The 27237-nt window shown below is 37.6% G+C and overlaps 1 protein-coding gene across 1 annotated transcript in view; it reads left to right on the forward strand.

The window, feature by feature from the left end:
* Positions 1–23171, forward strand: part of LOC131037322 (uncharacterized) — a 165415-nt gene extending 142244 nt beyond the window's left edge. Inside the window, exons 14-16 of the mRNA XM_057969427.2 lie at positions 21785–21958; positions 22098–22220; positions 22602–23171. Of these exons, the coding sequence (XP_057825410.1) occupies positions 21785–21958; positions 22098–22220; positions 22602–22766 (462 nt within the window). The 3' untranslated portion in view covers positions 22767–23171. The remainder of the gene's footprint in view (positions 1–21784; positions 21959–22097; positions 22221–22601) is intronic.
* The last annotated feature ends 4066 nt before the right edge of the window (positions 23172–27237 follow it).

The raw sequence follows: 27237 nt of genomic DNA on the forward strand, positions 1-27237 counted from the left end.
TGTTCCCATCAATTCTCTGTAAAGGAATATTATTACAAGTCTTTTGCAAAATTTCTTTAGCCTTATCAACTTTTCTTGAAGAGAGATTTCTCATTTTTCCATCTATTTAAAGCTTTCTTTATCAATTGTCATAAGAAATTTCTTGCAGCTATGGGTCATCTTATTCCAAAATTCTATGGTACATTGGGAAGTGAAACAAATTTATTGATCTTCTTGATTGTAACAATTCTATTTCTAGTGTCTTTGTTAGCTAAAATATTGACATTGAGCCTATAAAGACCCCCTTTGTATCCACTATTCTGAAAATTATCGTTCTTGACTTGAATTGTTATTTCAACAAGATAACAGTATGACACAGTAGAATATATCATTTGGACGCATTTATTTGCTTGAGAATTCAAGCACTGGAAGAAGGATTTATGGAAATAAAATCTATCTACTTGGAATAGAACGTTTTGTTGCCTTGATCATCATTTTTCTTCTTTTTGAAGGGTTTAATCAAATTAAGAGACCTCTTAGCTTTAGATAAAAAATAGAGTTCATCACCTTTTCAAAATCACTTGTTTGTACCTAGCTTATTTCATTATACCCAATTGCATTAAAGTCACCATCAATGAGCTGGGGTACTTTTGGGAGATCAGTAGACATCCATTTCTACAATTCACAACTTTCGTTATTAGCATTTGAAGCATATAAAGAATAGATACCAAATTTCTCATCATGGCTTATTTTCGACAAGCATACTTATTTATTACATGGAGAACACCTTGAAGTAACAATATACGATGACTACTGTTGATGTTGTACCTAGGTTGGATTCCTTCTAAGGCCGACCTAGCACATGTGGGTGGCTAATTGGCTTATCGGCCTTAGCCACATTATTATGCAAAATTCAATGTGTAACTTGTACTTTGGTCTAGCCCTAAATGGGTGATGTAACTTGTAACATGTAAATGTAACTTGTGGATCTGATAGGGCCGACCCTATATCATGTAACGTGTATATGCTTATTGGTCTGACCCTATATTGTGTGCCAAATCATAATTAATATTATGAATTCAAATAGCAAGGCCGACCTAAGGCATACAAGGCGTCAAGGCTCATATATATGCAAGGTCATTTCATGCTTCAAGGACATACATTACATCAGCGAATTATCTCTGCAAGACTAGCGAATTTCTCCAGCATATGATCAGCATTCTTCTGTGATTCATCTCTCTAGAGGGAGCGATTCATTATTCATGAACAGAAAGTCTGAGAGCAGCGGATATCATCCTTGGTCAGCGAATTGACTTGCATAATCTGTGCATGACAGAGAACAGACTTCTGAGATCTTGCAGATAAGTTAATGCTATTGTTTGTGCCCTAGTTTGATGTCATCATTCTGCTGTTCTGAGTTATCTGCTGCTTCAAGTGTTGAAGCAAAATTGTAATGTTACAATGTGTTTCTGCATAATAAAGATTGAGATTTGTTGTTGGGTTTTTCATCTCCAAGAGGGAGGTTTTCCCGGGGTATTCTTGTGTTCTGTGTGCATTGTGTTGTTTTCTGTTCATTGTATCAGTCTGATCTAAAAATGACAACTACTTGGGTGATAACAATGTTACACCTGTATTAGACTAGATAAATAAAAAAATGGAGTGGAGCAGAGGAGCGGGAAACTCAGATTTTGAAACTGAGGAAGACGATGGTGAGGATGATGATGAGGATGATGGAGTTTATCCGGTTTTGGTGTTGGGTATTTTCTATTGTGTGCATGTTCCTGGCCTCTTCTTGGTGGCTACTTGCTCGAGGGTGCACCTTGACGAAACTTTGCTCTGTTTGCCTTTGGTGCGGGCTCTTTTCCCCCTCAAGCAGTTGCATGCTACCTTGACAGAGGACGTTGGTGTTTTTTGTGTGCCTTGGGTGTTTAATCTTTGCTCCCCTAAGGCATTGCAGGATTCAATGACCCTCCCCTCTTTTGGCGGTTGTGACTGCAGGGGAGGTGTCGATGCTTTCTTTGACTGGATCTCCTGTTTGTGGAGGGTGTGGGCTCCTTTTTCCCTCAGTGTGCTGCACGATGGGACTGGCTCCCTTTTCTGCCATTGTGTGTTCTACATGCCGTTTGCACCAAGTGGGTTATGGGTGCGCCTGTGGAGGTTTTTCTCCCCCTATGCTGGTTGTGGGGTGTTGATCCTGCTCGGTGCTCACGCTAGGACTTGGATTAGTGTTCCCATGTTCGTGTTGATGCATTCTTCGTGGACCATTGTGGGTGTCGCTTTGTCTCAATTCCTATGGGACTGTGTTTTCTTCATGGGACTACTAATGTTGGCCTTGTTCGTGGAAACTGTTACTAAGGATGCCTTGGCTCCCCTTGGTTTGGTTTTTGCGACCTCTAATGCCATATGGTGGCTCCTTGTTTTATTCCTGTTTGAGAAATGGGCCTTGCTTCTGAAATCTGCTCTGAAGGACTTCATGATAGATTTGGTTTTTGATAAATTTGGCATATTGGCTGGTGGCTATGGTTTGGTTGTTGCTAAGAGTGCGTTTTTACAGCCTGGGTGCATCGTGACTGTAATGGAGGCTGAGTTTTGTTACTGGAATTACCTGTTCTGGTGCAGGGCGTTGTTGGTCTCGCTTTGGTGCATGGAGCCTGATCCCTCCAACATGGGTGAGTTCCTGTGGTGTTTGTCACATTACGTTTGGGACCTGTTGACGTGTATTTTATACACAATCATACACAGAATAAAATACCAATAGGCATCTTATCCTCTCTTGAGAAAATAGTCTCTAACTGCTGAAGATCTGCATGAAGGATCAGTTAGGTAGACTCCAAGGTTCTTTTAGTAGGGTCTCTACGTGTGGACAAGCTTTTAGTGGTATGATGTGATTTGCTGTTTCCTCCAAGGGGCCTTACGTAATCCAAAAGTTCAAAGATTTTCTAAACTAAAGAAACTTTCAAAAATAGCAAAAGGAGTAGGGTTTAAAAGAGGTCTAATCTAGCCTAACCCTATGAATGACTTAGTATGGATGAGACTTGGCAAGATTCAACCAACTTCAATTTTGCCATAAGATAACAACTCAATTGAAATTAGTGCGATCTTCTAAGGTAATAAAATGATACTCAATACATCAAAGATCAAGGACACTACTACGAAGGTACATATCCAAGATTCAATAATGATTGAAGATTAAAGGACTCAATGTATTCTCCAGTCGACCATGCAAGGCGTTCCTACAATCAGCAAGAAGCTAGTGGTTTGGATTACGAATCCTACCAAATATCAAATCTCACACTTAGTCTTTCAAATTAACAAACTACTTTGATTGAGCACGATTCAAGTAGGTCAAACAACCATGAAGATAACTCTAGAAATTTGCAAGAAAACACCATAACTTCAATATTTTATTGATTTCCAAGTCATCATGTACAACAATTGCTTGAATTTCTCTCTTCAAAGCTCAATCTTACTACAAAATGAAATTGCTTCTAACTCTAATCTCTCTTACATCAACTATTAACTCTCACACTATTCCACTATTTTTTCTATTCTCCAATGAAATGAAAAATGGGGGTATAAATAGCATCCCCAGTTACAATGAAAGGTCCAGATTAAAAGTAAATCAACGGACAAGATCATGACACCTAAACCCTAATTAGGGTTTGTTACAAATGACCTCCTTTTTACTGAACAATATTAAATACATAGCCAAATATTAAATTCGGCACAAAAACCTAGGAGGTATCAACCAATGAGAAATAAGGTGTCATGTCATCTGTAACAACCTTTCATCTAGAATCTTATTCCCTTTCCAATTCTCTTTCTTAGCATATGCAATGAATTTTGTCACGATTCCTTCGATTTCTGTGATTGGAATCTCGGGAAGATTCTTCATACTCTCCTCTAAGTGGATGACCTGATCAAATGCATCTAGAAGAGCTGCGTCCCATGTAGGTTCAAGTTCCTTCGTTCTATCAATCAGGAGCATGGTGGCATACATCTGATCATACTGCTCATCTGTAACATCTGCGTCCTTGCAAAAGATGATCTTGATTCTATCCTCAAATTCTTGCATATCCACATCTGTCTCGACCTCGATCCTTCTGCCAAGAATGGTACGAAGTACCTCAAATACTCTGTCCTGGATCGGATTGATCACCTCCTCAACTTGACCGCATCTAACACTGATGTCCTCGAAGAGAACATTCTTTATATGGAGTAAGGTTGACCACTGAAATAAACTATGAGAATCACCTTCCAAGATCCTCTCCTGTGCTAAAATTCTTCTGGGTGTGTGTCTTATAACTTTCAAGACAGGAATGATAACGTCCTTGGTATGGGCAAATGCAGCTACTGTTACCATCAATCTGTGGATTATCTCAAGAACTTGGATAGCCTGATGAATGATCTTCGTCATCCTTGTAACAAACTCTATGGCCACTGTATGAGATCTATCCATCCAACTACATGTACGCTGGACCAGGTTCCTGAACCTTTCTGCTTCATTGATCGATTGAAGTGACAATGCTTGCACTGGTGATCTAACTGGATCCTGACGTCCCAAAGGTTCATTGATGTGACTGAAATATGTTCTCCATGCACCGACCTCTCTCTCAAGCTTTCTATTCTTTTCCACTTATTCTCTAAGCTTGTCCTTCAATGCCTCAAATGTGTCGGTAGCATCATCCATTGTCTGTTCTGCAGTGGATGGTCCTAACTCAATAGTCTGTATATCATAATCCTCTGCTAGGATTTCACCCTCATATTTGTTTGCTGCTGGTGTAGCTATCTGCAGTTTTCTGGATCCAGTCTCATCTTGAATCATCTTGGACATCTTTGTAGCCTTCTTCTTCTCTGTTACCTCACGTGAATGTCCAACAAGGCTCTCTAAATCAATTGCATTGTCTTCGTCTTCTACTATGATCACCTTAGTCAATCTTTCCTTCAACCAATCTGGGATATTTGATCTTGTCTCTTGAACTTGAATCTCTTTATGCACTATTTCTTCTTCTCTGGGAGGAGATGTCATCTCATTATCTTCATTTAAATCATAGTCTTGGAGAGATCCATCTGACGAAACATGCTGTGCCTGTCCTTCCTCCTGCCTGTCATTCTGTACCATAGACTCCATGGACTCTTCCACTTGAGTTGTTCTGTTCTCTGGTCTAGAAGAAGTACCTGGTGTTTGATCTTTGTTGGCCCCTTGCTTTTTCTTGGAAGGCTCTTTCTTTTCTGATCTTTCCTTTCTCTTCGAACCTCTCGGACGGAGATTGCCTTCACTGGCACATCGAAGGTTACCTTCACCTGAATTCCTAGGATTAGGATTGCCTTCACTCACACTAGCTCCACCTTCGGCTGGTTTCTCTTCCAAAGTAAAAGACATAGCTATGCCTTGTTCTCTCAACTTTTGATGCTGAACGTCTACCCATTTGCGAGTACAAGACAAAACTGGTGCCATCAAAGCATCTAAATCCACGACCTCGGGCTCATTCCAATCCAACCTTATTGTTTTGCTTTCTCTATCATAGGAAGACTGGATATGCCTGCCATTGTCCTGAGCTTGGTCGGCCACTCTGTAAATCCTGCATTTCCTGATGAAATCCAAAGGCAATCTAGAATGTATCTTTCGTTTCACTTCAAGATCATCTAGGAGGTTCATCATAAAATCTTCAATTTGATGCTCATGTCTAAATCTTCTACCGACCGTCTCCTCTAAATGTCCATGTGGATCAAAACTCTCTCTCCAAGCAAAAGATGAAAAAGAATACAAGGCTAACTCCTTCTCTGCGTCATCCATGGCTAAGACATTAGGACATACCTCAACTGAATTACCCAAAATAATAGGTACTTGGACTCCATTCTGATGTCTGTGTCTGAATGCCTTCACATATGCTGCCAAGTGCCTTGTTACTTCAAGTAACACAATTCTGTCTGTCGGATACCTCGGCAACATGTATGGAGGTAAAGGACATCCATGCACTCTAATGTAAGTAAACTTGGGAAACTGAATGAACCAAGCACTGTACCTCTTGATGAATTCCTGGGCATCCTGAGATAATCTATTGTGAATCCCTCCTTGCAACGTCCTTGTGATGTTCATCGTGAAGGTATCATTGACTAACTTGTAGTTTTTCCCTGACGGATGATGCAAGTAGGTATAGGATTCACAAGCTCTGACCTCGCCGGGTCCTCTTCCAATCACTCCTCTGTGAGGTAGTCCTGCGTACTCAACACTCCTGATCAAAGCATAGATGACGTATGAACTCATGTGGAAGGACTTAGTAGCCCTGAGTCTCCTCAACTGTACGTCTAAGCAATGGCTAATTATCCTAGCCCAATGTATTGTACCCTTTCCTTGAACAATCACCTGGATGAAGTAAAACATCCACTTCTCAAAATAGAAGGCATGAGGTGCTCCTGTAACTCTGTTGAGCATAGTAATCAAATCTCTGTACTCCTCCTGGAAATCAATCCTGTGCGGTGTGTTCGGTACCTTGCTTAGACGGGGACGACTCTTGAGTAGCCAGTTCTTGTTGATTATGCTTAAGCAAGCATCTGGATCATCGTCGTACACTGATCTGGCTCCTTCAATGCTCTTGTATATCATGTCCCTGTGCTCTGGAAGATGGAAAGCTTCACTTATAGCTTCCTCTGAAAGGTACGCCAAAGTGTTTCCCTGATTGGACACAATTGTCCTGGACTGTGGATTGTAGTGATGGGCACACTCGATCATCAACTCGTGGCACTGAATAGCTGGAGGAAAACCGGCCGCCTTGATGATGCCACTCTCTATTATTCTCCGGGCGACAGGTGATGGCTTGCCAATGTAAGGGACCTCTCGAAACTTCTTCGTGCTAAAGTTCCCCAAGTTTGTATCTCCAATGTTGCTCCACTTTGACACGATCTTGGTCTCCACTTCTTCGGTCTTCTGATCTTCTTTCATGAGAGCTGAACGGCTGGTGGATGCTTCCGTCTTCGGAGTCACCATACCTACACACCATTTCATTATAAGAACTTGATTTTGCAATAAATAACATAGATTAGAGAGAGAAGTTTTTAGGAAACGTCATGATAAGTCTCTAGAGTTATCATTTCCTAAAAAACAACGATTGAGCTAAGAGAATCAAAATTCAAAACTTCAAAATTTAAAATATGACGATGAATGAATAAAAGCAATAAAATAAAATCGCCATACCTCAAAAGAGAGCTAACTCTAGAATGCAAAAAGACAAAATTCGCCTAGGCAAAATTGAGGTATAAATGATCTTCAATGTTATCTCCTCAAAAGATCAACTTCGCCACCTTTGTCTTCAACGTGATCTTCAAGTTTGCCTTTGATGTGGTCTTCAACTCTTGGCAAATTCACTCAAATGAAGTATCGCACCACCTTTGATGTATTAGCGCCACCTTTGGTTTGAATGGAATTCGCACCCCTTCAATCACACTTCGCACTATCTTCTTTCTTCTTAATTCGCATGTAGAGGGATAAAAATAATGATGTGAAAATAATAGTTTTCACCCCCCTATATATAGCGCTTGCACCTCAATTCATCCCTTAGGCCGACTTGATAAAATATAGCAATTTTGAACGATTTTTAAATGATTTTTAATTAAATAACAAGGCCGACCTACATGCCAAAGCGCTCCAATTCGATTTTTTATAGATTAATTAATAATTAATTAAATGCCTTTCGTTTTTAATTTATAAATTTTGATTTTTTAATAAAGGCAAAATAATTAATAAATGATCAACGCCATATTAAATGCTAATTTAAATAGGATTTTCAATTTTATCGAACTTAGCATTTAAGGGAAATTTGAAATGTTTATTTGGCGCCAAAATTATGAAAATGAAAGGGACGTACCTCATCGCCCTGGTCCCTTGGAGAGGGACAGGAGCGATTCATGATTTTTGTCTTGATTCTTGCAACTTCAACGTTCATCTCCTTCCTTTCCATGTTCAATATCGATCATTTTGATGGGTCCTTTGAGTTAGATCGTCTTGCATGTGTGCTTAAGTGCCTTTGGATGTTCATCGCCCTGGTCCTTGTCCAAAGGACAGGAGCGATCTCCATGTTTTCACGTTCAATATGCATCTTTGATCCTCGAACTTTCATTGTAGGGCGAATAACTTCATTGCTTGTTCCTTCTACGCTTGTTCAACTTGTTTGTATGAGGTGTTTGGACGTTTAGAGGGATCATCGCCCTCGTCCCTTGGAGAGGGACAGGAGCGATCCATGTCTTTCTCTCTAATCTTGGCAACTTTTAACTTCAATCTTCGTTGTGATGTCTTCCAAACGCCGTCCCTCACCTTGTCCATCCTCGCCTTGCCTTGACTTTGAAGGAATATGAGTGTTTTTGATGGGATCGCCTTGGTCCTTGTCCAAAGGACAGGAGCGATATGAGCTCTTTAACTTGATTAGCAACGTTTGGACGTTCAAAACTCTTACATGTGATCTTCAAAAAACACCTTGAACCTTGCATAATCTTGCGAAGCTTTGACTTGGCATGAACTTGGAGCAAAACGAAGAATCCAAAGCAAATCGCCCTGGTCCCTTGGAGAGGGACAGGAGCGATATGGTCTCTATGTTTAATTTGATGATCATTTTACGTTCAAAATCCTTTTGTATCACCCTCTAATCATGCCATGGACCTTCTACAATCTCGCAAAAACTTTGACCTTACGTAAATCTTGCATGAAGTGGCCAATATATCCAACATCACTCTGGTCCCTTCCTGAGGGACAGGAGCGAAGTTCATCATTATGTGCTTGTTCTTGTTTTTACCAACTTGCAATCATCTTCATTACGTGAAATGATGTCCTTTCGACCCTCTTGGTTGCTCGAAACTTGTTTGCCTTTTGAAATTTACGCCATTATAGAGATATCGCTCTGGTCCCTTCCTGAGGGACAGGAGCGATCTGGGTCTTAGAGTGTAAATCTCTTCATTGTGATGACCTTTAAGTGCTTGTGCTCGATGAAGATGTCTTGAAATGTCCTTGCCACCCTTGTTCCTTGTCTTAGAAGGTCTTGAACTTGGAGGAACGGCCTTGAACCACTGTATCGCCCTGGTCCCTTGGAGAGGGACAGGAGCGATCCATCCCTTGTGGCATTTCTGTGTTCATGAAAATCTTCAATTTATATTCAATGGAAAGATCTCGCCTTTCTCCATCACTTACAATTCGTAATTCATCTGAACTTTGCAGGAATAGTGAGATATTTGAAAACGAGCTCCCGTCCTTCACTGAGGGACAGGAGCGAATTTGCTCCTACAGGCCAAAATAACATGATTTTTCACATTTAAACACTTCACAAGGCGAAAACAAATCATTTCAAATGCCTAGGATCAAAAATCATAAAGGTCAAAATTTGGTCAAAAATATTCAATCAGACAAAAATACACATTTCACTTTCAACACTTAGACAAATTTAAGCTCTGCATCAACATTCCAATTGAACATTAAACCATTCTGGCGAATTTATTGCATTCAAAATTAGCATCCTAGAAAAGGAAGCTCGAAAGCTCTCAAAAACGACTGGATTTTGGCCTAAAAAGACAAAAATAAAAACCCTAGGGGTTGACCCTAAATCCAGACAACTAACTGACTAACAAAAACCTTAAAAACGAAGCAAAAGGCGAGCAAAAAGAGGGGGTCCCCATTTTCAATGGGGCGATGTGTGAAATGCTCACAACAGGACCTGGTTGTGGTTTTTTGGACTGCAGCGAGGGTATGTCTTGCTTTGAACTTGTTGGGCTCCGCGGGGGGCTCTTGGCGCTTTTGGATTGGGGTTTTGTTCCCCAAGTGTTATTTTTGTTGTGATTCCTTTGATGGTGTATGTTCTGGATTATGGTGATAGGGGTTATGTCTATTGGTTTTGGTTGGTGGCGGACTTTGATTTCACCATTGGGTTGCATTTTGTTTCCTCGATGAGACTATCCATTTTTGTTTCTATGGATAGTTATCATGTTATCCCTGTTGTCCAGGGGCTTGCTGTTAGTTTTCAAGGGCTCGTCCTTGGTTTTGTTAGTTTTTGGTTATGGATTGATGTTTGTTTCAGGGTCGTGCTCACCTTGGAGGCTACCTTGGAGTTTGATTTTGCCCCTATTGAGGTGGGGGGTGTTCTGTTTCCCATGACGAGAGTTTGGCTTCATCGTTTCCCTTTTTCTTCCCCTGCTGATCCTATCGAGGTGGATGTGTCTCCTTTAGAGGTGGTGACTGGTTGTGGGTTTGAGGCCTTTGGTGATTCTTGGTGGTCTTCTCTTCTTTATGGTAGGTTCTCTGTTAAATGGACTCTTGGCTTGCTTACTGGTTTGTTGTTCTTTTCCCTTTCAACTCCTATTGAGGTGGGCTCCCTTTCTATTGAGGTGAAAAGGGGTGTTGCTGATGGGGGTTGGACTTCCTGCTGGTGGGTGGCTGCTTTGATCTTCTGGTTGACTTGGGGAGCCTCTTACCCCCCTTGTTTGGTTGCCCCACTCTGTGGGTTGTCTTCTTCCGGTTTTTCTCAAGGAGCCTCCTGATTCTGGTTGGCCTTGTTGGCCTTGGGGTTGCTTGTCGTTCGGTAGCCTCCTTCCTTCTACAGCTGTTGGGTTGTTGTTTACGGGTTTTGTCCCGTGTTTTTTGAGTGCCTATGGTGACCTCTTTTATTCTTTGGGGTGAGCACCCCTGTTTGTTGTAAAGGGTCAGGGCCCTTCATCCTTGCTTTTCTAATAAAAAACAATGTTACACTTGTACTTGTATCAAGTTTTGAGAGAAATAAGTTGAGCTTTCCCTTGCAAATGTTAGATTACATTCAACTCTAAAACCAATAGATTTCACTTCGGGAAGCAACAAACAATTTGGACTATTTCTAGCATTAGAAAATAATCTAAAAATATATTTTCTATTAAGAATTTTTAGACCACTAATATTCCAACTCATATATTCTAATTTATTTGGTATTGGGGGGAGGAGAATTCTTTTGACCTTCACTAATTTGTTAAAGCAATTGAGATTTTCTCCTCCTTTGCATTCTTCTCATATTTAGGGTTACCAGAGTTGGAATCATTTTGTTTTGTTTTTCTCTTTTTTAGCATTTTCAATGCCACTACCTATTATATTATGATTTCCCAATTGCAATGTTTACATCTTGATTAGGAATCATATTATTGTTTTCACACAAAGCCAAATAAGCTAAGGCTTGCTGTCTTTTAGATTTTCTTATAAATATTTTGTGAGTTTGCTTGTTAGTTTTCATAGTCCTTGTGTGTTGAATACTTTGGAAGGCTTGGACAACTTGAAGTTCAACTTGGAACCCATTTTGGAGCTGATTTTGTTAGAACTTTAGATAGAGCTAGCTCTATGTTCCATTAAATGGCTCTAAAATAGATTTTATTGCATTCTAGAACTCCTTATCTAGAACCCTCTACTTCATATTAGATTTTTTAAGGAAACTAATAAATAACTCATGTTGAATCATTTTGCAAAATGAAACATAGATACACTGATTGAAGATTTTTCTAGAGGGACAAAAATCTTTAGCCAAAAATGCAAAGCAAATAAAAAGACTAGTGGTGTACATGTACTGTATTACTTGGTATGAATATGAATACAATGTCGGTATGTTTTGGATACTGCACTCAATGCTGTCAAAAGATCCCCATTTTCCAATCACAACTAATTGTAGGTATTCAGTTACTAAAACATTTGCTTTGAATCTTATTAAATTTGTTGTAAAATCCAAAAAAGGTGGGCTATAGAGTTTAAACTTAGGTATTTTTTACCAACGTGGTTGGACATGTATTTCTATAGCATTCCACTTAAGAATCTTGGCATTGGTTTATTCAGAGTTTAACTTCAGAATCTTGGCATAAATTTATTCAGAGTTCAACTAAAGAATATTGGCATGAATTTTATTGAAGTTTTTAAAGCCTATGTGTGCTTTGCAACTGTTCTACTAATGCATTTTGTAGAGGCATTTGGTGGGAGGAATCAAATATTAAATTTTTGGCATATCTTGCATATACAATCATTTAATTTTTGCATATGATTCTGTCAAAATTTAATTGATCACATTTCTTAGTATATTATTTATTTTAATACTTTCAATATTAATATATTATAATAATTTTGTGACCATGTATGAAAATGGTGCATGCAAGATATGTGAACAAATGGCATAGCAGAGCAGAGTGTGTGAAGCATAGAAGCTTGGAAAATGGTGGGCTTTTTGGGCACAACAATGAATGCATAATAGATGTATCTTTCATCGTAGACAGGGTGTGACCATATTGGCGGAAACTACCTTAATCAATAGGCTCAATGGAGCAATATTCACAAGAAATGGGATTAGAAATTGGTTAAAGAGACACTAGAAGACAGATTGTGTTAAATTACCTCCCTAAAGGTTTTTTTAAAATCATTTTCTAGACTCATGAAGCTAGAGAGAACATTTTGATGGGTGGGATTTGGATGTTTAATGATTTCCACCTATATTAGCCAAGGTTGGTACCAAATCTCAATCCTATAGACACTTCTCTGATGTAGGGACTGATTTGGATTCAGTTGTACAATTTACCCTTTGAATACTGGTTGGATAAATGCTTGTTGAAGATTGGAAAAACCTTAGAACTTTTTCTTCAGGATGGGAAAATCTTAATATACATTCAAATAAAGCTAATTACATTTAAGGAGAATTCGACAACCATTACATTGCTCATTAACGTTGACACATGGAATAAAGAGATGGAAAAAGAATACCCTAATTTTTTTGTTTATGGTGTAAAAGTTGAACTCATTTTGAGTTGCCACTCACCTCCGGTTTTAAAAAAAACAATGGATCCGTAAAGACTTGAATAAGAAAGGCACCTAGACTATCTTGGATAACACTGAGCCAAAATGAATTGTGAATTCCACCAATGAAGTTTTGCCTTCATAGATGGCCATTATTCTAAGTTACCGGTTCCAGTTCGGATTCAGGTTCGGATTCGCGGATTCGGCAAATTTTTTTTTTTTTTGGGTACAGGTACGGGTTCGTCTGTACATATATATATATATATATATATTTTTTAATTTTTTTTTATATATATATATGTTCAAACTTCAAACATCAAAATTATATATGTTAATAGTTCAAACATACAAATATGAAACATGCAATGTAACTTCCCCATACAATGATACATAAATGATAACAGATAAATCATAAATCATAAATCCATAATTGCCAATGCCAATAAATATTTTGATATTGATATATGGTAAATCATAAATGTAATATCATATTCTTAATTTGCAAAAAAGATAATATTCAAGTTTCAAGTTTCAAAATGTGAAAATGTCATGACACAATAAAGTATAAAGTTAAAGATTCAAATTACAAGCCATCTATGGGATTTAAATTCCATATTCATCTTCATCTGAAGCATCCAACCCAAGCCCAAGGTCATCAAGTGGTTCAAATTCAGCATCAAGTGAACCAATATCAAATGGAATGCCACTCCCACTAGCTATGTCTCTCTCAAATTCCATAACTGCCTCGTCTATAGAGACTTGGCAAAGTTGTGCAACTGTAGCATCTAAATCAGCACACTCAGGGGCTAGATCCCAATTCCTTGTTACACCGTCACTATATCCAAGGTCCTTATGTGACAACAAACGAAGGTTGGAGTGTACGTAGACCAAATCCTCAGCTTTCTTTGCACCCAAACGATTACGTTTGACTGAGTGGATGAAGGAGTATGTACTCCAATTCCGCTCGGCTGAAGAAGAACTTGCAACCTGTTAAAAGTTAAAACATAATTAGAAATTTATAAATTAAAATTATAAAATAAAAACATGATAGCATCAAATGGAATTGGAAAACTATAAAAATAAAAAATAAAAAGATACATACTTGGGAGTTAAGTTTAATTGCAAGAGGCTGCAAGTAAACGGAGCCTTGACCATGTACATACCACCACTCATCAGCATCCATCCCATATCTAGCATTAAGAGCTACAACATCATGATTTTTTACAGATACAAATTGGCCAAACTCCCTCATGACAATATTTCTTGTCTCCTCATCTTGATATATCTTTTTAAAAGCAGCCCTATAGCCAGAAGCAACCTTTGCATCTCTATATGGTGGCACCCTCCTTGGTGTTGCAAGCATCTCTGCACTATAAAATTTTGGCGTCAAAGCAAATGCTAAGAGATGTAAGGGGGTGGTCATCTTGTTCCAACGGTCAACAACAATTTTCTGCACAACTTTGAAAAATGTTTCCGTTGGGTCATTTTCTTTTCTATTTATTATTTCTTTTATTTTTTCCACCATGCAATCCATGCCATCATAAATCTCACCCAAACATGGGCGATCAGTATCAGCTAACCTGATCATGCTCATGATGGGCTCAGTGAAATTGTAATGTCCCCATTTTGCGAGCATCGGAGTTTGTAAGAATTAGCCTATCATTTGACCCTCGTAGGCTAATAATTATTGATAGAGGGCCTCGTGTGGCAGTTACTTGGTGATTAGAGACATTACTCTTCAGCTGGATTCAAGTTTTGGCCTTTGCACAGGTTTTTTGACTTGGCACACTTACTATTTATAGTAAGTTACTATTTTGGGAGAGTCAAGGTTCCTATTAATAGAAAGACACCTGAGCAGAGCTTATTGGCAGTGTCGACCTTGATTGGGCCTTTGCAGCTATTTCTAGACTCAGTTCCACATACTTACTATTTATAGTAAGTCACTATTCAGGGTTTCTATTTTTAGACAGGCATCCAATCACATGGAGAATAGGGAGAGTCGACTCCTGGCTCAGACGGTTTAGCAATCCGACAAGTACATCAAGAGATATTAAAGTTTAAGTGACTTAAGTGATTTATTTAATATTTTAATATTATTATAAAGTTCTAAAGTAACTTTATAATAATAAAGTCACTTTAATATAATAAAGTGCGTTAAGTGAATAATTTAATGTGGGAATAAATCTTTTATCCCACATTGGCCAGGAAGGTGTTTGAGCTCTCTTAAGGAAAGAATAAAAGGAAAGGCAGGAGATCATTCTCGACATCCAGTTGATGAATAGTATTTTGATTGATTTTTATTGTGGAGCCTAGGGCTTTCGCAATTTTCTTCTTTGATCATAGGAAACGAAAACTTCCTATTGATGGCAATTTTGAAGGTGTGAAATAACACCTGAATTATTGCAGTTGTGGGAAAGAATACTTAAGTTCTTTCATTTGTGCAAATTGGTGAAGTTTTCTACAAGGGTTTGAAGTTTATTGTTGAAGAACATTTATAGTTGGTTGTGAATCATCCTTCTTTGGCACATGGAGTTATATCATTCTTGTTGGGAGAGATTATCAACAAATTATTCAAGGTTTTAAGAGCAAATTGCAAGTTTGTTCTTGCTGCTACAGTGCGCATGAACAGTGCACATGAACAGTGTGCGTGAACAGTGCCGCGCTACAGTATTTGTGCTTGATTCCAATTGCAACTTTCATCTCCATCATCGAGCATCACTATTATCAAGTTCCTCTTGCAACTATTAGTAGCTAGTATTGAAATTTTAGGCATATAATTTTGCTGTTGTAAGTGATAACTTAGAATCAGTTTTGGCATTGCTGTAGTCTTTTTGTAAGCCAATTAGTCTTGGCAAATCCATAGCAGCATTGTACTTAGGAATGAATTCAATAAAGAAGATATATGTTGCATACCATTTGTTTGACGAAATGTCCTTTTAATAGCATATATGATCAGCATAATAGTTGCATGCCAGTTGTTTGTCGAAATGTCAGTTGGCTGTAGGTATGCAATCCATATCTAATTTTCATGTAAATGCATTGAAAATACCAAAAAGAACTGCACTCGCATACTAGTTCATTGTAAGAGGTATTGTCAACATCATTGGTGAACTCCCTAAATTTCTTGGCAACTTTCAAAGTGTATCAAACAATCCGAAATACAAAAATCAGAATAGAGGAAGACAGCATACAAAGTGTTTGACAATATTCCTTGAGCCAAAATCAGTCAGTTTGGGCAAGGGATACTACAGAAATTCAAAACATATTCCACATCATCCCACCATTTCTCACTAAGGATTAATGCTCTTACTTTTAGAGCTCTTTCTGTGTGGGACTGCTTCCATACACTCCACAAGCTGTTGATGACCATAGAACTCAAGGCGTCTCGCACCTTCAGAAGTCGTCTTAAGATGAGCGTGTGAGATGCAAATTGTGTTTCAGCAACCTAACATGACATAACAAAATACACAACATATATCAAATGTAAGTCTATAAAAAATACAAATTCAAAACTAAAAAATTAAAAAATAAAATTTAAAATTAGTAATTATAAATTACCTTCAACAACTCCAACTTGGAGAAGGTCCTGAAAATGGCTTGTGACATATGATGATTAGTCACAAACATTTGAATCTCCTCGCCCTCCGCATACAGTTTTTTCACCCAATCAATTTTTGTGCCGAGCTTTTGCATGATTAAATTGAGTGAGTGTACAGCGCATGGTGTCCAAAAGATGTGACCATATGTAGCCTCCACTATAGTCCCTGCTGCCCTACAATTTTTAGCATTGTCAGTTACAACTTGGACAACATTTTGAGGCCCCACCATATTAATGCATTCTATCAAGATATTGGCAATGAAACTTGCATCTTTCACTTGCCCCTCACAATCCACTGCTTTCAAAAACATTGCCCCTTTAGGACACACTGCTATAACATTGATCAATGGCCTATTTTTACAATCTTTCCATCCATAAAAAACAATGGTCACACCTGTTTCCTACCATGTATCTTTGATGACCTTCAACTGTGACTCTACGAATGCTTTCTCCTTTGCCAATAAGGTGGTTCTCACCTTTTCATACCCTAGACAAACATAATCAGAAGGTGTATTGCAAAGAGTATGCACCATGTCCCGAAAGTAAGGTGATCTAACAAGGTTGAAAGGAAGCCCATTGCCATAAAGGCAACGTCCAATTTCGGAATCTGCAATCTCTCTCAGTTCATTTTTGAAGGCAAAATCCAATGGGCCTCTTTTCCGTGAAGCCACAACATTTTGATTCTCTACTGCATCAACTGGTGGGTTTTGCATGAAAGGATGTGAACTAGCTAGTCTTGTGGAGCCAATGCTACTAGAAGGCCTCTGAGACATTGAGCTTGGATGGACAAGAGGATGATCAGTCTTTGCTTTGCTACTTCTCCTATCAGCTTCCTCTTGTTCTCTAATATATCCCAAAACTAGAGCTTTTGACAGCCCCCTGCCATCTGATCCCTTACAAAATTTTATTCCACGCCCAGGGATGAAACAAAGGTGGCCTTTCACTCGAAAGTATGAGCTGGTATACTCAGTGCCACAGTGGTTGCACAGCCAAACAAAACCCCCACCACCAGACAGTGGCTTGATCATTGTTGTATAATGCCAAAGTGGTGAATCTTGATCAATTTTAAAGGGGGTATTTTCAGTTCGGACATTTGCAACTGAACTAGAGCTTGCACTTGCACTTCCAGCTCCAGCCATTATGTATCATTATATGAATAATGCACCTAAAATGAAAAGAGAAAGCACAACATTATTGAAAAAAATTATTAAAATTTCGGCATTATAACCCCATACTATGCATACAAAGTGTAAAAAAATATACAAGACTTCTCTAAAAAATATTAAAAAAACTTAAAAAAACTTGAAAAAAACTTTAATTTTTTTTTTAAAAATTTGAAAAAAACTTGGAAAAATTCTTGAAAACTTGAAAAAAATTCAGATTCACTTACCTTTAATGGTTAAATCTTCCTTCTCCAGTGATTCCTATGCCTTTGATGCGTGTCTCACACCTTCGTAGTCGTCACCTTCGAAGAAAAATACAAAAACTAAGAAACCTGATTGTAGAGAAAAAATCTTCAAAAATGCAAGTAGAACGGGTTGAATGCATGTTTTGATGCATGAAATTTATCATAAAGGGGCGGATTAGGGTTTAGATGTTAAAATAAGATTAAAAATTTTGTTTTTTAATTGTTTTATTTGTTTTCTAACCCGTGGGCCCCGTTTTTGGGAACCCACGGGCTTGGGTTCACTCGGGTCCTCCTGGGTTCGACTTGGGTCCCACCCGGGTCCTACCCAGGGGGCTGGGTTCCCTGTGGGTCCCGCGTCAAACCAAGACCCGGGTGGGACCCAGGTCGAACCGGGCACGGACCAGGACCGGGCACGGACCAGGACCCGGCCATTTTTGGCAAGAACCGGTAACTCAGCCATTATTCCATTCATCGAGAAAGGAGAAACTAGTGGACAAAATGCTGACAACTATCCTATTTTGGAGGATGATGACATGGTAGATGTGATGGACACTGTGGACCTTAGAAGAATCAGCCAATCGACATTTAAACTCCTTAACATCAGCATCAATTTGGCGGAACCCAAATGAGGACGAAAAGCAATCAAATGGAAAGGAGAAAAACAAGCACTCAATGCCTGATTAGACATCTACCAAAAGCTATCTTTTGAGACACAAGGGAGGTGTCCCTTCCCTGGGGAGCCATGAAGGTGCTTACATGGAATGTTGGGCATATATGCGCCCCTAATAGATCATGCACTAGATTGAAAATTCTTTGGTTGATTTAGTTTTGCTACAGGGGACAAAACTAAATTCCGAGGAAGGCAAAAAATTTATAAGTGTAACGGCTGGTCTAGGCGGTTCATAGGGGCCATTAGTGGAACCCTGGTTGCATTGCTATTACCTCAGTGATTGACTCCTCCAGGTAGCAAGCAGCGAAGGTATGCAATTTGAACTTGGATCTTAATTTTATTATATTCAATGTTTATGGCCCCATTAAAACAGACGAAAAAAATGATTGCATTGAACAAAATAAAAGCAAAAATGCTAAATCTCGGGAGAGAATTTTTTTTTATTGGAAGGGAGTTAAAGCTATACTAGTCAAATAATAAAAAATATGGCAGTCTGGGCAAAATTTATCAGGCACAAAGACTTCACTTCTTTTGTCCAGGAAACCAACTATATCACCCCAAACAATGACAACTTTACATGGAATAATAGAAGATTTGGTTTTTCAAACATCATTGAGAGACTGGATCTGTTTTTTCATCTTTGACAATTTGCTTAACTCTCCAATTCTCATTGAATTCTACATTCTGTCCATATTGGGCTTTGACCACTACTTTGTTTCTGAGTTGAATTGAAGACCGTCCCCATCCAAAATACCAATTTTGTTTTGAACAGATGTGGTTTTGTTGTCCAGAGATTAAAGATTAATCAAATCATAGTGGTCTGAGGTAAACAACATCAAAGACTATAATGTTCGTCTTCCACAAAAAACTCCACCACATTAAGTGAAGATTAAAGGTATAGAATAATGAATCATTTAAGGACATTCAAGGAAAAGGAATGAATAGAGGAAGAATTGCGACTCCTGAATGAGATGGTAATAGCGAGTGGAATGCATCAAAATGATTATATAAGGGAAAAAGAGCTACGTAATGAACATTGCGAAATTTTGCCAAGGGGGAAGATATACTAGAAGTCGAAATTGAGTGAGACATGGTTGGCTGAAGATGACATGAACACAATTTTTTCACAATATGATGAAGCTAAAATGAGGTATTTATTAAATATTCAGAAGAAATGTTGCTAACAGATGCTTTTTGTGCTCCCCAACAAATATTCAGGAAGTAGTCAGTCATTTTTGCCTCCTTATAGGGGGCAAAGATATCACGATCCTGTCCTTGTGGAGTCTTTTGCTGTTGCATTCTATCAATCACCAACCTTGATGACAATTGCCTTTTGATTGGTAGATAAAAAAAGGACCCTATGAAGTAGTGAAATTTCCATGGTGCCACAACTCAACTTTTGCAAAAAATGGGCATTAAACTTAAATTGCTGGTTTAACATTCCAATTTAGATTATTTCCTATTTTAGTATTTGCTTGATTCTTTGCATCTTTGTAACTTGAAATATCAATTGTTTTTACAAGTTTTGAGTTCTTATGCATTTGAGAGGAATCAGAGCACATATGACTTGATCTATTTTGTGAAACAAAATAGGTTAGCAGCTAGTAAAGTTAAGGACCTTGTAAACCTTTTATATGTTCATTCCAATCTTTGTCTTTTGATGCATTCCTTCATAAACTACGTGAAGGGACCTAATAGACTTTGGGATGTGTAGCCCAAGACGAGTAACATTGATGTATCTATAAATACATGAACACATCTCAATCTCATTGTTTAGAATTTTGTCGAAGTTGGAGGAACCTCTGGTGCATCATCTTCATTTGGTTTTGAGATTCTAATTGGTGGCCATAGTCAATCCAATTATCTAGACTCTTCAAAGGATTTTGATGATCTAGAACTCCAATTTCAAGAGAACAATAATGATTTGTTTGATAATGTGTTATTCTATCAATTTATTTTGAATTTTTCTTGATGATGAAACTATATATAAATATAAACATTTTGGAATATGTAGCAATTATGTGTCTCTATATTGCTTCTAAATTATTCATAATCTCCTCAATTAAATTAGAGAATTGTGTGTTATATATGTGTGTTTTTATGAATGTGGTATCTCGCAGTATCCATATTAGGGGTCCTGACAAATGGCCATATGTGTATCCGATATCATATCCATGTACATAAAAACCTTGAACAAAATCATTTAATCTTTCTTCTTCCTTCCTTACCACATCAACTATATTAGAATTAGGCCTATCACAAAGAGCGTTTTAGGGTTAGCCAGTGTCATACCAAGCTCGTTTCCTCTTTTATTTAGCTCTTTGACTTTAAAGTTGAAGTGGATGTTTCCATGATGGCAGTAGCTAGTAGTGGAATTTAACTTCACTAAGAACCACACTGTAAGATTTTTTTCCAAACTGTTTTTCATTATCAGCACCCTGTCTAGCTGTTTTGTTTCCATGATTAGCCTCCTCGCCACCTGAATTGACAGGGATTTCACAGTTCATCAAATTACGTTAGTTCCATCATGACACCTATGATGAATCTATATTAGGATATTCTTGAACACGTTTAGGGAGAGTAGAGGACACCAACTTTTGGGAAACATTTATCATAAACAACATAAAAGTAAGTACAACACTTCTTGTTGGGGCACACAAAGCAACCTGAATTATCAGCAATACAGCTCCTTACCTGCCATAATTGCAGCCATATATTTCAAATTCAAATAGAAGCTGGGAAAAAAGGTTTATTTTAAAATAATACCCTAAACCAATGGCACAAAGAAAATAATAGAAACAATGAGAACCAAGGTGCTAAAGATACTAATTAGCTGCAGCACCAGAAGGAACATGGAAGGATGACCTTTTGTTTTCTATGCTAGGCTTCAGGGCAACTCTCTCCTCTATTTCAACTCCATTATTTTATGAGAAACTCTTGAAACAAAAAGCCAATAAGATGCACATCAAGTCATTAAACTTCCACTTCAATATTCTTTTAATCATGCATGCCCCATTGAGGTGCTATTTAGCAAAGTATGGCATTGAGATGTTGACATAATAGATTCAAAACTTATTTTGCAAACTAAAAGATTTTTTCTTCCCTAAAATCATTTACGATACATTTTATGAATTAATATGCCAAAGCCATGATCAGTTTGGGGTGCCTGAAAGCAATTCACGATACCCTTAAATTACAACTAAACAATAGTGCAGTTTGTTTTTGAAAAAATCTTTAAAACTGTGTTTGGTTGGGATTCTGGTAAGCCATCATGATAATTGATTAATGTTAAACCTTAGAATGAACATTATTGCTGCTTAAGTTTGAGCAGTTCTGAACCAGTTGTGATTATTTTTCCAGGAGTGGTGGACTTATGTGTGCATGGGGCCTTCAGATCCTCACCCGAATTGGCACTTAGGGCTAAGAGGTACACAGCATCGTGCAGTGATGTGGCGTGTCTGGAAGGAAGGTGGCACAGGATTTTTATACTGGGGAGCAAACTGTTATGAGAAAGCGGTTGTCTCTAGCGCAGAGGTAATGCTTTATTGATTTTGGTAATGTTTAGAAACTAAATTTATGAATGCCTGTATAGAATAGCTATAAATTAATGAGATCATGTCTAGCTTATAAGTGTTAGCAAGTCATGATTTGACTTCAAATTTGTTGAATGTAGATAAAGTTTCGTCGAGGCTTGCCTCCAGGTGATGGTGTATTGTTCTATCCCGGTGAAGTTTTTTCTTCTTCTAGTGAGCCTGTTGCTTCTGCTAGATTGGAACGTATTCTGAGTGGTTTGCAGGTATAGTTTTGGCTCATCTCTTGAGTTATTCGTCCTTCCTTTAATTGTGCATTAGAGTTGTGGATGTGTGGGTGAAATTTCTCTTTTGAAGTCTGCCTGCCTTTGTGAAAATAAAATGAATTTTCAATTTGACTTTCAATCTATACAAATCAGCAATTGTGACTCGTATATTAAGTAATCATCCTCTTGAATTCTTAAAAGGATGCTATATTTTTACATTGTTACAATGTTTGTTTGGTATGCTATATTGAAGATTTTCTTCTTGAATAAATCACTTGCTGGATGCTATTGTGTGCAAAGTGCGCAGGGCTGCACATTCAAGATTGTCTTGGTTCTGAAATTCCAAATATGTTATTGGACTGATCTTCAAACTGTATGCAGGACTTTGAATATCTAAGATTATATGCATCACGATATGGTAGGTCTGAAGCCCTTGCACTTTTGGAGAAGTCGGGAGTTTATTATGGTCCAGAGCGTTATACACATAATCACGGACCCATTGATGCAATGAGAGCAGAGATTTTCCGCACCTGTAGATCTTCATGAATTCAAACATAAGATTCTGTAGCAATATCATGCGATATATTTATTTTTATAATTACTAAAGCTTAAATTCTTCATTGCATTTGTGTTGGGGTATATTTCATGGTATCGCCAATGGTGTCTTTTTGTTACAGGTTCATTTTGACTGATTCGTTGATAACTATTTAAAGTAAACTATCAGAGTTGCACATAAATGATGCAGTGCACATTTTCTATGTTTTCCAAGAACTGCAGATTGATCTCTTCTGATCAATATCCAATAGGTGGTCTATATCACGGTAAATGAGATGGTTTTTTAAACGTCACATTTCAAAATAATCATCTTTGAAGGCAGATTATCTTTATATTTTTGTCTCCTGAATTATACTTTTGAATCTAACACAAGCTCTATGCAGTAGTTGTCACTTATGATACCAGTGCATTGGAAACATGCTTTTGTATGCTAGAAGTAGCATTTTGTATACCGGAAGTGATATTTTGGAAACTGCTTGGTATTTTGCTTAATTTGAGATGTCTGGCAGTATGTTCTATTAGCTTAAGTGACATAAGAAATGCAATCTACCGGGCAGCTGTTCCTCTTTATGGGATTTAGACTTCATGACATTCAAACAGGGGCTGCACTTCTCATTGCCGTGAAATTTTTCAAAATACAAGCACTGCAATTTTCTCTCCTGTTTGGTTTTAAATTTCAATGTGGGATGATTGTAAGTTTTGTAACACTCGAAAGTTGATTGCTGTTTTGAGAAATTGATGTTAAAACATAATAAACTAAGCTATAGTATATGTATGATGGCTCTACAATTTAGTTTATCTGATCAAAGATAATTCTTTCTTTCTGGCTTTGGAATTTACACCTGCCAGGATATCATGGAAGTCTGGTTTTCAGACCCTCACACTTATGCCGCTCATACTCTGACCTGAATAACATGTGAATCCTGCGGGGCTCTGAACTATAGACCTCTACGTCAAAGCTTATAGCCTAACCTAACCATTGGACCACAGTTCGAGGGGTGGCAACCAAAGAACCTTCCGTTGATACAGCTATTGCCTGTTTCCATGTCTTGAGAGAAAAATATAATTGAATTTATAGATTGTTTAAGAATTTTAAAGTGGATCTGATGCAATCCAATCATTATGTTTGGTTGTCACAGTGATGAACAAACCGTGCTGGGGGATACTTATCCTTTTATGATATGGTATGTGTTTTTTTTCTTTTTCTATGCAATGTTACTAATGACTAGTTGATAAATTGAACTTGAAGTACCTATTTTATATTCAGCTGACAGTGAAAAGACAATATGCTAATTCACAGAAATTGATAGCTTTATATTATCTTCTTGTTATGTTCACAGTCGACACAATCTTTTAGCAGCATACAGAAAATGCTGAAGCTGGCCTTAATAAGTGGAACTTTTGCATCAATTCGCTAGCCTCAAATCATTCCGAAATGGCTTTAATCTTATGGAAAGTGGAAATTGAAGTTCAGTTTAGCATTGGGTTGGAGTTCTTTCTTTAACATGGAATTCATAACAATCTAGGTTCTGGACCAGAAGCATCATTGTGATATGAGTGTAGTACTCTGCTGCCAAACAATTGTGTTAGATTCGTTGAGTGTCTTCTGCTTTAGTTATTGCCCTAGCTAATCATAATAATCATTTACGAAAGGCAGGTGATTCTGACCTTGATTAATGGTATTATATTTCTCACGAGTCTAGATGAGTTGATCTTTATGAATTGATGATTTTTCACCTTTTTTCTAATTTCTCTTTCAAATTTGAATTGTATTTTTTACAACAGGATTTTGTTTTTATTTTAGTGAAATTTACTGCTCAATAATATTTACGAATTATGATAGTCCTTTTAACAATTAACATGGCATCAAATATAGATAAGCCAATTATTTCTAATGTACATATTTAGCCGAGTTAACTTTAGACTTAATGTGAAATGTGTGCGAACAATCTGAGAGTAATGGCGGAAATGGCTTTACATTCTAACTTGCCCCAAATTCCATATTTGGATGGTAAATTCCATGTTGATTATGATATTAAACAATCAACCTCGCTCCCAGTTTTGGGACTTCGTTATAACATGGTATATCCTCAAAAACTAAAACAAAAAAGAGGTAAAGGTTTTTTCTGAACTTAATGGCTCACTTAGATGGTAAGGACGTTGTTGTGTCTTCCTTGGCGATTGGTAGAATTGCTTAGCATGCAAGTCCAACATTCAACTTTCCATTTTAATAAAGGCTTCTATCTGAAGACTATAATAGTTGAACCATGACATGAATTTTAAAAGGTTTACATGGTTCTTAATGTAAAATTCTAAGTTTGGCATTTGTCAATTATGTTCCTCATTCTGAGTCCTATACATGTTTTAAAAAAAAACACTTTCAATTGTTATTATGGGCTGTGAAAACATCATTTTTATGGCCTCGCATTAATTTTAATTGTTTTTGATGATTCAAAAATGATATATATAATTTATTTTTTGGTTGCATTGATATATATGTTTTTTTTTTTTTGTTGTTGGATGCATTTATATATAACTTTATTGTTTTTCGGTATGGATTGCATTAGATTATATGGACCCATTTTATCCTGGTTCATCTTTAGCATCTGGTTAGGATGGCTATGCCTCAATGTTGACACTCAACATATTTTCTGTTAATAGACATTAAGTTTCCATGATATGTTCAGAATCAATGCTTCTAGATTAGATTGTGTGAAGTTTTTTTGCATCAATGTTTCGGATCACACTCTGTGATCCATCATCGGGATGGTAGAGAGCAATCAGAAAATTTCTACTTACAATAAAATTTGAATATTTCATACAAGGGTATTGATGTTGGGAATTAGTGTTCACATAGGTGTTAGGAATATTGCATCATCATAAGATGCATAAAATGATAAGGTTTGTTAATATTATAGTGTTAAAATATCATGTGTAGGTAAATATATTGTTGTTGTATGAGCATTTATAGGGATTTGCATTGTTTTTAGGTAAATATATTATTGTTGTACGAGCATTTATAGGGATTTGAGTTGTTAAAACAACTCATATATTTAGGAGATTTGTTATGGGAGCTGTCCTACAATATAAGAGTTGCCAATCCTATAAATGTGTAATATGAATTAAATGAAAGAAGTGTCATAAAAAATAATTATTTTATGTAAATTATTTTTTTCATGTTTGACTTCTATGATTCCCAATTCTTTTGATCACGATTTACTTACATTGATATATGGCTCTATATCATTTTTAATCATTGTAGTTGACAATGCAGTTATTCATGAGGGTATATGGTTACAAATTTGGGTGGCTAAAATATCTAAATGGCAAGATTGCCTTTAATTGAAATCTTGATGTCTTTGAGTGGTCTAATTGTTTGTCTCGATTTAGTTCAAAATGATAATGTAACGAATAATAACAAAGCACAATGATGGATTCTCATAAAATCATGCACAATGAGCTTGAATGTCGCTCTCTCCTATGTAAATTGTGCTCTTGATGTACTTTGTGCGACCCATGCCTTTGGTTTGGTGGCTACTCTGTTTAGTGGCACAATTAGTTTCCTACTTAGGGCTTCTTTTTCTGCCTCTAGGGTCTCGTGCTTTTTGTGCTTGTTTCCTCTTACACGGCTACCCCTAGCTTGTTCGTTGTTCCTCTTGCAACTATGCTTAGGTTGGGTTTGGGGTTTCAATGGTTTCCTTTGTTGTTGTCGGTTCTACTCCCTCAATTGCTAGTGTGACGCCTCCAACTGTGACCTTTGGCTTACATGCAAGGGCTTTAGTGTGTTGCAGGGTGTTGTTGTGGGGGCTCTTGGTCCTAAGGCCTATTCTAAAAAGTCTCGTTATGTTCATGTGGCTTGGCTAGGTCATGCTCGCCCTTAGCAAGTGTTGCAACCTTTTTTATGTGTTGAATTCCCTCTTTGTCATTGTCTGTGGAGATGATGTGATCAAGAATGGGGATTTCTATGGGAGCTATGGTCTTGCATGCAGGTTCTCCATTCTTTGGCGAACTACTCTTAACTCACACAACTAGGTCCAATCCTCGTGGATGCTTATTATTAATGCTAATGTAGATCTCTTTCCCTGTGCTAAGGGTTTTTCATAGTTGAGTTTGCTTCATCTAAAGACATAAATTTGGTGTTGGGACAACATTGTGCTTGGGGAGAGCGCTCTCTCCATCAAAAGTTTGACTCCTTTCTTCAATTCCCTTATCAAACAACTTATTGTGCGTCTAGTTTGGGTTAGCTTGTGGAAACTTTCCCTTGTTTCGGGAAGTTTCTTGTTACTAGTTGATAAATAACTTGGTTGGTTTTTAAGGTTGATGAATCTACATCCCACGTGGTCCACTACACCTTTGCCTCTTTCTAGGTGACATTGACTTATCGAGGGAGATGGTGCTAATGGGTGGGGATAGGCCTTGAACACATCCGGTGGATTATGATGGCCTCCCCTTTTGTTTTCAT

The sequence above is a fragment of the Cryptomeria japonica genome, chromosome 3 (assembly GCF_030272615.1).
Source record: "Cryptomeria japonica chromosome 3, Sugi_1.0, whole genome shotgun sequence".
Lineage (NCBI taxonomy): Eukaryota > Viridiplantae > Streptophyta > Pinopsida > Cupressales > Cupressaceae > Cryptomeria > Cryptomeria japonica.